This window comes from Phytophthora infestans, genomic scaffold, assembly GCF_000142945.1.
Source record: "Phytophthora infestans T30-4 supercont1.2 genomic scaffold, whole genome shotgun sequence".
NCBI lineage: Eukaryota > Oomycota > Peronosporomycetes > Peronosporales > Peronosporaceae > Phytophthora > Phytophthora infestans.
Genome location: NW_003303757.1, coordinates 2,306,235 through 2,318,373, shown reverse-complemented (window position 1 = coordinate 2,318,373; position 12,139 = coordinate 2,306,235). Strand labels below are relative to the sequence as shown.

Here is a 12,139-nt window from a genome sequence, read left to right as displayed (position 1 = left end):
GAGAGGTTCAGGTAGTCTACCCGCGGTAGCGTGGATTGACTACGAGTGCTACCAAGTGTGACGGGGTCACACACCACCTTGCGCTAGAGGAAGTTATCTTCCGAGAGTATACAAACTCTCAGTGAACGGCAGCTCACAGGTCCCCTCTTTATTCAAAAGAGAGCGAAGTGACCAAATTAAGGTAGAATGTAAACTGAGTATATTTATAGGTAGCTAAAGCTTGGGTTTAATTCAAACTATAAGTCCCCTATAGAAATGCAATGTCGTTAACCAACGGTTGGCTTTGGTACTTTGTTACTTTGTACCGAATATCCCATAATATGACGTGTCATACTTCATGTAACCTGGGTACACTTAGGGCTACGTACCTCGTTTCATGCTGTATGACCCCGTCACAGGTTCAGTGGAAACCGAAATATGCTGATGGCGCCTGCTCACAACGTGGTCATCCTGGGCGGCGGCATCTCTGGTCTGACGCTGGCCTACTTCCTGCGCCAGGCGCTGCCAAAGGCCGTCGCCGACAGCACGCGTATCCGCGTGCTGGACGCCAGCACCACACCAGGCGGCTGGGTGCAGACTGCCAAGCGTGGGGGGTTTCTGTTTGAAGAAGGGCCCAGGGGCTTCCGGCCGTCGCGCAATGGTACCGAGATGTTGCGACTCATCGAGCAATTGAATTTGCAGGACTGTATGCAGGCTGTGGACCCGGCAGCACAGGCGCGCTACATCTTGCGTGACGGAAACGTGGAGAAGCTGCCAACGTCGCTGCTGGAGGTGCTACATTGGCCGCTGTCGCTAGACGTTGCCCGTGCGGCATTGCACGAGATGTTCGTCAAGTCAGGAACCGTCGAGGACGAGTCAATATACAAGTTTATATCCAGGAGGTTTAGCCCTTTGGTGGCTGAAAGGCTACTGGACCCCATGGCTTCTGGCATCTTCGGCGGTGACATCAGGAAGCTCTCCATACGCTCGTGCTTCCCCATGCTGTTGGACTTGGAGAAGAAACACGGGTCAGTGGTGAAGGGCGTGCTCTTCGGTGGCTTCAAGACGGTCGACAAGCTGCTGGACGGCACTAATAAGTCGGAATTCGTCAAGAAACACGAGAAGTCTGTCAGTGTCTCCTTCAGCGACGGTATGGGTACACTGATTAGTGCATTGGCAGACAGTATCGAGAACAACCCGATGGCCGATCTACAGCTAAACACAAAGGTGACGAGACTGGAGGTTCATGGACTTAATAGCGCTTCGGCCAAAGGGACGCGCTTTGTGGTGGAGAGCAAGGATCCTACGTCTGGGGAGATCCGGGAACCAATTCGAGCCTCACACTTGTTCTCTACGATTCCAGCATGTTATTTGGCCCCAGTAGTAAAGGATACAGCGGCAGGCTTGGCTGAGGCACTGAATGAGATCAAGTTCGTGGACATGGGCATGGTGCATGTTGGGTACAACGAGAATGTGCTGACAACTGATGGATTCGGCTACCTGATTCCATCTTCAGAGCATGAGAAGGTGCTTGGTGTAGTGTTTGACTCCAACACGTTCCCTGTGCAGAATGAGCGCAAGATGCAGACGCGTCTGAGTGTCATGAGCGGCGGCGCGCACTTCCGTGATGTGGCATCGCAACCCGAAGGAGAGCTTGAACGCTACGCCCTAGATGCGTTAAAGCGGCACCTCGGCATCACGCAGAAACCCGACTACGTGCGTGCTATGGCCATGACGAACGGAATCCCTCAATACCACGTGGGCTTTGGTCAGACTCTGCAGCGTATTGAGAAGCAGATTGCTCGCAACGCCCCGGGTCTGTTTTTGGGTGGCAATAGCTTCTATGGTATTGGATTGGCTGACTGTGTGACCCATTCCAAGCAACTCGCACTTAATTTTGCAAAAAGTGTCTCTTCTTAAGAGAAACGAAGCTGGTTAGCACATGCGCACATTTTTTGAAGATCCTCCACACTACGCTAAAGAAAATACATGCCGTTTGGTGCCATTGCTTGCCATGTGCTATTTTACACGGAGCGCCTTCTCGCTGAAAACGGCTTTGGTGTCGTGGTGCGTTCTCTCCATAAATTATATTACCGGTCGAACTTTGAGAACTCCGCTCGTGTAACGTACTCCAGCACAATGTCGCGAGCGGTGCCATCCCGGGTACTTGATGCTGTCTATGGTAGGCTCCTTCGTGTTGCCAAGCGTCTGTTGTGGCGTAGTTAACTTGGATATGTGCTCTTTGCAGACACAGTGTATACAGTCTCGAGCTCAGGCGGCTCGTACCGCAAGGGCGTCTATCGAGCACCTTCCAAACCGGCAAATACTAGCAGCACTATTAACGACCAGAACCCAACAGAAGGCAGCCATCTCATTAGTGGCAGTGAACGTGTCAAGTTTCATCGAAGACCAGTGTTACCACGTCTACAAGCAGAGCCACCGGAAGTGCTACTGGCGCCTACATACGTTGTCCCCACACTGCCACTCAAACATCGAGATGTAAAAGAATTGAATTCTCCCCATGTAGCTGCTGAAGTTCTCGAAGGAGCCACGCGGTCTGTGAGCATTCAGACAATCTATCGTGACTCGGAAGCGCAGACAGATCCATACACACCTGACTATACCATCCAGAAGACTGCTACCGGTATTCCACCAGAGATAGAGGCACTCGTGGGGTTGAAATATGCTCGCGGACAGCTTCCAATTGGTCACGCTGAGCTGGAACTCATTGAGCGCAACCGCAACAAACGCGCTTTCGAGACATCTTTACCTCCTATGACGGACGAAGCCAGCTTGTTGCTGCGTAAGGCCATGCTGGAAGCTCAGGAGACGCGTGAATGGGCATATCGTGAAGCTGAGATCGATGCATTCCATGATCAACGTGCGGATCTGCTACAACAAGCACTGGCAGAGCGAGAAAAGGAGAACGCTTTTCTTTCGGAGCAACGACTCGAAGCACTTCGTCAACGCCTGCTTCACGAAAAAGAAAATGCACTTGAGGCTATTCAACAGGAGCGGGTAACAGCACTGAGAAAATTGACCAAGAAACGAGTTGAGAGGCAACACGAACGCGGATTCGGAACGCCAAAGCCAGAACGAGGACGTGACTTCATTGCTGAATATGCCAACTTCGGTTCCCAAGTGTATGCTCCTATCACACGTGATGGAAAGGCCGGTAAGGTGAAAGTTCGTGAATCGGGCATCGGGAAGCCTCGATTCCTGCAGTTTGATGCTTTGCGCGAGCTCGAGAGCGCCTTGCCTGCACAAATGGTACAACCTACTGCCGGTAAGTACAAACCTTGTGAGAAGAGAGGCCGTACTGCCAAGGAAAGGAAACAAGCGGCTATTGAAGCTCACCTCCTCAAGATGGAGTTTATTATTAACAAGTATAAGGAACATAACGACGTTGACAAGGCAGCTCGTGGAGCTCGCCGGAGTTTTAACAGTCCAGTATCACGACGAGCTAGCAAGAGACAGCAGCAAGTTATACGCCCACCCACACCCGACTACGCGCTTGTCCACGTTGCTGACGTACAGGAGCACGACGTGGAGGACGTGGTGCGTTTACTGCAGAAATTGATACGTGGTCGTGCAGTCCAAAATATGATGTTCGAAGGCAAGGAGAGACGTGATGAGCTTATCGCTGAACTTCGTGCAGCGGACGATCAGCTGGTGCTACAACGCCGCAATGAGCTCGCCCTCCTCCCAGGATCTGGTGCTGAGGGGATTGATCGTGTGGCCAACGCAGCGAAAACACGTGTGGAGGGTGAAGTTGTGTCTGAAATGTTCGACTTTTTGTCGAAAGAGCTCTCTCGATCGCGTGAAATGGCCAAGATGCGTGCGTTCGTGATCAAGGCGACTGAAGAGCGACGTGTCCGTGAAGTAGAGGAAGGAGGGCGACGGCAAGCTGAAGATATATTGCGTGAGCGTGAAGACGAGGTCTTCCGTCGTGTGATGCAGATACACCAGGAAACATCTCGCGATTTCGTGGTCAATGTACTGGAAGAAATTGCGCAAGAGAAATCTCATGTTCAAGCACTGAACGAGCTGCATATTCGCAGCGCTGGTGTGGATGGAATTGTGCTGCATCTGGAAGATGAACTAGACAGTGATGAGACTGTGGTGCGCGAACTGGTTGAAAGTTTCTTGATACCACGTGTACAGAGGCAGCATGTTCGTCGCCAGGTCACGCAGGAGCAGAAGAAATATGTGTCGGCGGCACATGCACTTCTCACTGAAATGGCTGCAAGTATGAGTCACCCTCCTTGTTGTAGCGAAGCGGAGCTCAAAACATCACAAGCTGAATGACTACATATGCAAGTCCATAGGGGGCAAATCAGCAAATTGCTTTATCAATATTGATCTCTGTTCTCATTTTGTGTTTATTAGCTTGGCGCTTGCTCACTTGGCACCCGCAGAAGCGCCAGGACCACCTCCTGCAGACTTGAGAAAGGCATCAAGATGTTGTCCTTGGTACTTGAAAAAGTCCAGTTCCTCCTTAAACTTCTTCTCTTGCAGGGCCTTGCGTTCGGCTGCACGTTTCTCAATAACCTCGAGTTTGTTGGTGAGTTCAGCCACTTTGCTCTCGCTCTCCTCCTTGTCACGCTGAAGACTTGCAGTCTGCTCTGCTAGATCTCCCATGCCATCTTCAGCCTGTAGTTGTTTCCGAGCCCCGAAGATCAGACTTGAGTCGTAGAGCATCTTGTACGCATCAGTTGTGAGTCGCAGTTCATCACGAACACGCAATAAGAGCAATCCTCTCTCGGGACAATTAAGTGTCACCTCACGGATTAGTTCATCGAAAGCTTGCGAGTACAGATACTCTCGAACAGGACAAATGCCACATTCGCGAGCTTGCCGTTGTAGTAGCTTGGCATCAAGAGCTGCCTGCAATTTCAACACATCGAAGCGAGTCGAGAGAACACTCGATGCGTAACGAAGCCAGAACCCCGAATTTTCTTCAGACCACATCCTAAGAACCGCAGAAGTAAGAGCTTAACCTAGTTCTACACATCGAGCGGGGAAACAATAATGCCTGCGTACTGTGGAGGTAAAATGGCATTTAATATGTCTTCGACCCGGGCGACACCATCGGGGCCTTTACCATTAGCGGTTGATCCAGCCGATTCACTTGCTGCTGCCACGACATTTGCTGCGGTGGTTGAGTTCGAGGAAGATCCTGAATTGGAGACACCCGGGACCTTCTTGGGTGGATCGAGCCTCTCGCCCGTGAAAACCGGCTCGCCATACTGCACAAGCGATTCAGGAGGAGTCGGCATCGTCATCTTGGCTTAAATGCTGTAGTGGTGTGTGAGAGGAAATCTACAGTCGCGTCCATTCACAGGAACATAAAAAAACTACTTGAAGTATGATTAATTTAGCTCGAGGACGCTGATTTTGTTATTGCAGCTACAATGCCCTGTTTCTCCTGGCGTTTGCGGGCTGACAGCTCTTTTGATAGCAGTTCTGGACTTTTGTAAATGTCTCTTGCCCCGACCAAGTGTCGCCATTTCTCACTGTTGGTCAGTCGCGCTGCCTCCAATGTATCAAACTGAATCAATATTCCAGCAAATTACTTAGCAGTACTCAGCAGCCATGACATCACATTGCCGACATACGTGCTTCTTGTGAGATTTCCTCATTAGCTCGACCGATTGATTCCAAGGTTTAGCATCGCGCAAGTTTGGATGGTTGGGCAGCTCCTCCGTGCACTTGGCGATTCCCTGGATAATCCTTGTAAATATCGTGGTCATACGATCCTAGAACAAGTGACACGTACTTTCATCACACGCTCGTCCCCGAACGCTTCACCGACGTATTTGTCCTTTATGGCCACTTCCATGATACCTGTATTGAAGCAGTTTGGTTTAGGTCGGTGTGTCGGGTTCTTCTTTGGCAGCTTCTCGGCTCGATAGTTGTAGTTGAACATGTTTCGCTGGAAACGTAATAACCAAATTTAGAGATTAGCTTAGGCAAGAGTGCGCTCAATTGGAAAGTGCACCTCTGCGTTAATATTTGTGCGCTTGTAGCATTTGCCAGTCATCTGCATGCTGTCCCAGTTCGAAGTTGATTGGTCCCATTGCGGTCTCTCTGCTGAAAGAATGCGCGAGCGAAGCAGTTCTAGAACCTCCGCCTTCGCTGCCGCCTTGTGAGGAGCTGTGTCACCCGGACAAAATACTCGCTCTTCAAATAAATAATTGATAGGAGCATCCTTGCCGCCAATGCGCTTTTTCGCTTGCATATACTTCGCCACTGAAGTGTTGTGCATAAATGCACCTCCATTTTTCGAATTATCTACGGTGGACTTCATTCTAGCCGCTTGACCCCTGTGGAACACAACAGATAATTAATAGGTCATCGGGAGCATCGTCGGGAATACACGGTTACATCATTTGGGCTGAAGATGCAGGATCTATTACAGTCGACAAATCTGGGATGGAGCGACTATATTTGGCACGGTCAGTGCTCTCCTTTACTGGCCGACTCGGTAGCAGAAGAGACAGTGGTTTGAGCTTGCTGGGCTTGTCGAGTACTATTGCGCTCAGCTTGAAGATGACGACACAAACTTTCGAGCTTCTTGACCTTCTCCTGCAGTTTTAGTGTCTCCTCAACGGATGCTACCTTCTCTTGAATAGAAGCAATCGCTCCACTATCGTAGGCAGCGCATTTCTTTCGAAGAGCAAGGTTCTCCTTCTCGAGCTTCTTGGTCGTTTTTGCCATTTTATCCATCTCTTCGCGGAAAGTGGTGAACATCTGATTGCTCTTCGTCAGGGTTTCCTGCACCACATCAAACTTCTCCGAGTACGAGTTGAGTTGCGCTTGTAGCTCACCTTCGCGATCCGAAAACTCTTTCGCCTTGTCGAGAGTGACTTTCACTTTTTCCGCCTCACGTGTGGTAAGCTCCACCTGGTGTTGCAGCTTCGTTTCCGCGAGTTGGACTGCCAGATCCTTGGCTTCTAGTTGACGCTGAAAGTGTTCTTCGCGCACCGTGTATTGCTCAAGGAATGTCTTCAGTTTCTGCTGAAGACTGTGGCATTCAGTTCAGGATTAGTTGGCACCCTGCTGGCAATTAGTCAGCACCCAACGTACTTTTCGTTCTCTTTCAAAGAGGCCACGTAGTCTTGACCTTGTTTGTCCATCTTGGCACTCACGTCTTCGATCGTTTTTTGAAACTGCGCTGACAGTTCGCGTCTGAAAGCAAAGCAAAGAGAAATAACCATACAGCATTATTTTTCAAATCCTATTCGATGCTAACCTCTTTTGGTCTTCTTCGTCAGCAATACGACGGCTCTCGTTCTGTACAAAGCAGACAAATGTCGACGTGAATGAAAAGGCAAGCAACTTGCGATAAAAAACGCACATACCACAATGAGCTTGTTTTGCTTCTGCAGTTCACGACAAAGCTGCTCCAGTTTGACCTTCGACGTGTTCGTTTTGACCAGCTCGGTGCTTACTGTATACCACAAATGTCAAAAAGACCACACACAAGGTTTACATCTGCAATGCACAGACAGCCCCCCCCCCCCACACACACACCTGCACTCTTTCGCTGTTTGAGCAGGATGTACTTGGAGTTCAGCTCTCCGATCTTCTTTTGCATCAGCTCCAGGTGCTCGCTCTATCACATTTCCACCCATCAGTCTCAAACAGGCATCACCTCTCTGTAGTCATATACGTACCGCCTGAGCGATACTACTGACGAGCTCCGCCACCTGCTCCTCAACAGACACGTCTTCGTTCTGTTTAAGAGACACTGCCTCGTCCTTCAGCCGTGTCGCAAGTGTCTCGTCCTGGTAGATCCCCGCGAGGTCAATGGGTGCCTCAAGGTTTTCGTCGCCGCCCACTTCAATCTCCGCTATCTTTCCCGCGAGTAACTCTCGCAAAGCGTCCTCGCGGTTGGCCTTTGAGTTGCGTTTGGAGTGGGCATGGTGACGGCCGGGCGGCACCGCGGACGGCGGTGTACGCTTAAGCTCCCCACCCTTGTTGGCGTCACACTTTCCACTGCGCTTGCTCTTGTGCTTGTGCTTTAGGTTTTTTGTCTCGCGGCCAAACTGCTTTAGCTCTAGGCTCGGGGGTTCCATTCTGGTGCGTGTCTGCTCGTCCGCCATTTGGAATTGGTTTTAAGCTTACTGTACAAGACAAAATATTTTTATTGAAAAAAACAAAAATCTTTCACTTACCAAAAGCAGGTACCAAATAAGGTACCGACTTTTTTAATCCTCGGTTGAGCAATTGAATATTCAAGGTCCAAATGACAAGTGCACGCAGGCACTGCCTACTTTTATTTCGTCAACTTATTTTTAAATTAGGAAAAAAAAAAAAACGATTTTGAAAAAACCCACGACTTTTCAGAAACCCGTGTAACATCATACTTAAATATACTGTTAAAAAGGTTGATTCCTTTACCCTTCAACGTGAGCTCGTGAACGCTGCTTTCTAGACATCATTAGCTACGAACATCATTATTTTGAGCAATTAACACTTGGCTATGATTTACGGGCCTCCACTCCTCTTGAGGCGCTTCGCGATGTCAATCGACGTCTAGAACAGGTTGTAAGCGAGCTACATGATGACCTCGCAAAAAGCCGAGACAGGCAATTGGTCGTGCGTCTGTAGAAGCTATAGACGAATGAGGGAGTGGCGCGCCATCCGCTGCAGCTTCAGCATCGTTACACGAAGATGGCCGCTTCAAGCGCTACCAAAGCAACGATACCTGCTGGCGTCCGTGTGCGCACCACTAGCATCATCCATCACGGTCTCCATATCCATATAAAAAATCGGCATAGTTATCTACATAATATGTGTCGTCATATGGAGCGATGTCATCAGGATCAATGTGTTCCTCCCTGTCGCCACCCTTGTCCTGAAAGGTATTATCGCCATCAACATGTCAGCTAATGTAGTGCTGTGCTAGCCATTTTGTCGAAGTACAGTGGTACAGACGACGTATTGGTTGATCCTCAGCCAGGTGCGCGAGCGTCGGCTGCTGCGACGGCCCCCAAGATCAGCACAGTGGTCGAGGCCATTGATTGGCTGAAAAGGCACGAAGAAGAATGAGAAGGTGAATAGGAAGTTGTAGGCGTCCCGTGTTTAGTTTAGACCTCGTCCTGGACGAGGTCTAAACTAAACACTCTCTCTTTTGCGTAAGAAGCCTCGTGTGCATACAAGTGTTAACAAGTCAGATCACGGACCGACTTACAACAGGTAATGAGCCCAATGACCAGAGTCACCGACGAGGCTGCCGGCGACGAAGCACCAGCGACGACGCCAGTACTTGTTGCCAATCGGGAAAGGGTTGGCATGGCTGACGACGTCGAAGATGAGAGCACCGCTGTTGCTCACGAAAGGTGCAACAACAACAACCCCGACGGCCGCCCCGCGGGCGACAGCGAGCTGCTGGATCTCATGCATGGTCTGGCCGGACGACTGGACAAACTTAAAGAGTCGCAGTCGAAGCTTCATGAGAAGATCGGGAAAACGAGGACGCCGCGCGCGACGTCAGTGTGCCTACGACACCACCTATGCGCTCGAGCCTGTTTGCCACAGGACTCGGGCGCGGAGTACGGATGCATATAGACTCTCTGGCGGGATCGCCAGAGACTTCGTACACGGCGACGCCGCGAAGACCAGCGGTACCACCGCAGTACTTCGGGCAACATCAACCAGGATACGGAATGCTGACGTGGCACCTGCAGAGATTGTATGATGCAGCACAGGCTGTTAACCGGCGATGGCTGCACCGCAGCGACAGGACGCGCAGCAGGCTGGAGCCGGGAGGTTCCCAGCCATGAATCAAAACGCTGCGATCCGCTATCCGTATAGCATTAGGTCTGGGTTCCTCGAGTGGGGCAGACGGTTTGAGCGCCAAGTCAACATCGCACAGTCGGCGTGTGGCTTCGCGTGGCCTGAAGACGACCTACTGGGGCATTTCTTGGCGGGTACAGCTGAACGATACTACCACAAGCAGGTCGAGGCCTGGTGGGGACAGCTGTCTACCCTACAGTACGTGATGGAGAGAATGCTGGAGGCGTTCAAAACGAACATCACCCCAGCTCAAGCTATGAAGCTTTTCATGATGGCCAAGGACGTCAAGAGATCGTGGCCCGAGCACTACATGTACATGGTAGCTGTATCGGAGGCTTGCGGAGGCAGCGCATACTACTTGGCACCGAATAACATCGTACAGTACGCGTCCGCGGACTTACGTACCGTACTGATGGCCAAGGGGGACGGAACCAGAAGATTACCTGCAACCAGCGGAGGAGCTCGCCCATTTTGCGCAAGCCCGAGCCTACAAGGAACAGGAATCTCGGCAAGGAAGTCGTCGCTACAGTGGGTGAGCAACGCAACAAGGAGACGCGACGGTGTCGCGAATGCAAACGAATTGGGCATCTGCGAGCAGACTATCCAGATCGTGGTCGAGGCCACGGCAAAGTGCCGGATTTGACGCTTGCCTTGCGGGACAAGCCAGCCGGTGACAACAACGAGTTGATACAGTGGGTCGAGCAGCCATCTAGTAAGTAATGAGTCTTGGCTCGACGAGATTGAGTCGGTAGACGACGTGTGCCTGCAACCTAACGGAGAACCGTTGAGCGTGACGAAGAAGGGCACTCTGACACTGCGGGTGTCGGCGTGCGGTGCTGAGAAGATCTTCAAGTTGACTGATGTGTACTATGCCGCAGGAGTCGTGCATAACTTGATCTCGTACGGCAAATTGGACGAGAAAGGATTCACGCTGACCTATCGAGGTGGGCAGCGTGTCGCGGCTGCCAAGGACGGAGGCATAGTTACTTTCGATGTTGGATTGCGGCGAAACGTATTGGTAGTTTGTGGTGAGGTTGAGAAGGCGCACAAGGCCGTATCGGATGTGATCATGGCCGCATTGGGCGGCTAGGCGGGTGCCTCGGGTGATGCGAACAGCGCAGTGCAAAAGGGTTCTCTGGTGGAGTTACATAGAAGACTGGTACATCTCAACTACGACGCTGTTGAGCGCTTTGCGCGCGACCCGAGCCCCGGGATCAAGCTCACAGATCGAAAGCGCGTTAACTGTCTTACATGTGCACAAGGAAAGCAGAGTAAGAATCGACAGTCCACCAAGGACAGCGGAGCTCACTCGCCGATCGATAGAGTCGGTGGAAAAATCTGCTCGGACCTCAAGGGCCCAATGACCCCGAGGGACCGGCTCAACAACCGCTACATGATCAAATTTGTTGACCGCAAAAGCAACTACTGCAGAGTGTTTGTGGCACGCACCAAGGACGCTGCCGCGAAGCAATTTGATCATGTTCTAGTGTATTTCGAGTCAGGTCACGGACCGACTTACAACACATTTTAGGTCCTTTTACCACATTCCCGTCGACCCCAGGTGAGGTGCTATCTGAGCGATGGTCCCTCGTGCTGGTTTGACGCCTGTAGTGACGAGAGTGTCTGCGATGCTCGAAGCGCCGTGGGAGCGTCTTCATTTCCTGGCCTAAAACGCAAAATAAAGCTGGTACCTTTTACAAAAAGTAGGTGGCGGGCCTTCTTTCCCCCCCCGGCTATTAAGTCAGCATGGATCCAACTTACCAACTGCGCCCAGACACCGACTAACGGAGGGGGTCCCCCGATGATCCGTGTTCTGCTGAACTTTCCTCACCTTGTGTACCCGTCGGTAGGGCGGGGTCTTGCTCTCTCGGTAACTTCCGAAGAGTTCAAGTGGTGAAGCTTGAGTGTCTTGGCGAGACGTGGGGATGGGGTGTGGAAAACCTTCACTCTGCGTCCGTGGATGGTTCCGAATCCTAAGCGAATATTCGAGCTTATGGATCCGGGGCCTAGATCGTGGATCTGGCCATAGGGTTGCCTTGCGGGTATGTCCCTTGCCTTTGCGTTTAGTTTTGCGTCGTACTTGCCGCCTCCTGTGACGGGATCTTGAGAGTTGAGAACCTCTAGGGTGTAACCGACCAAGTAGTAAATTAAGTTAACCTGTCGGATCTGCACAAGTAAATGAAAAGCTCACTAGGTTGTAGGATCTGGCCAATGTATTATCCAGTTATCACTATCTACACTAGATTCGCAATTCTCAACCTTCTCTTAGCTCGTACGGCCAATGTAGTTCCGGTTCTTGAGGGCAGGAAGGCACTTGCGTGATACTGTGCAAATAGGATTCTGTATTGATACTTAA

At 51.1% G+C, this 12,139-nt stretch overlaps 4 protein-coding genes across 4 annotated transcripts; 1 reads left to right on the top strand and 3 right to left on the bottom strand.

The window, feature by feature from the left end:
- Positions 1–404: 404 nt before the first annotated feature.
- On the top strand, positions 405–4,084 carry PITG_01514 (protoporphyrinogen oxidase, putative; the record flags this gene model as incomplete). The annotated part of the gene is made up of 6 exons (XM_002908125.1): positions 405–1,129; positions 1,160–1,506; positions 1,549–1,795; positions 2,243–3,265; positions 3,575–3,817; positions 4,041–4,084. The coding sequence occupies 6 exons, from the start codon at positions 418–420 to the stop codon at positions 4,082–4,084; spliced, it is 2,616 nt and encodes an 871-aa protein (XP_002908171.1).
- Positions 4,085–4,380: 296 nt separating this feature from the next.
- Positions 4,381–5,264, bottom strand: PITG_01513 (dynein light chain intermediate polypeptide, putative; the record flags this gene model as incomplete). Its single annotated transcript, XM_002908124.1, has 2 exons — positions 4,381–4,951; positions 5,023–5,264. The coding sequence occupies 2 exons, from the start codon at positions 5,262–5,264 to the stop codon at positions 4,381–4,383; spliced, it is 813 nt and encodes a 270-aa protein (XP_002908170.1).
- A 92-nt stretch (positions 5,265–5,356) lies between these two features.
- PITG_01512 (uncharacterized protein) lies at positions 5,357–6,220 on the bottom strand (the record flags this gene model as incomplete). The annotated part of the gene is made up of 4 exons (XM_002908123.1): positions 5,357–5,515; positions 5,598–5,702; positions 5,759–5,914; positions 5,981–6,220. The coding sequence occupies 4 exons, from the start codon at positions 6,218–6,220 to the stop codon at positions 5,357–5,359; spliced, it is 660 nt and encodes a 219-aa protein (XP_002908169.1).
- A 218-nt stretch (positions 6,221–6,438) lies between these two features.
- On the bottom strand, positions 6,439–8,087 carry PITG_01511 (uncharacterized protein; the record flags this gene model as incomplete). The annotated part of the gene is made up of 6 exons (XM_002908122.1): positions 6,439–7,006; positions 7,060–7,170; positions 7,235–7,275; positions 7,344–7,432; positions 7,516–7,597; positions 7,734–8,087. 6 exons carry the CDS (start codon positions 8,085–8,087, stop codon positions 6,439–6,441), a joined length of 1,245 nt encoding a protein of 414 aa, XP_002908168.1.
- Positions 8,088–12,139: the final 4,052 nt, after the last annotated feature.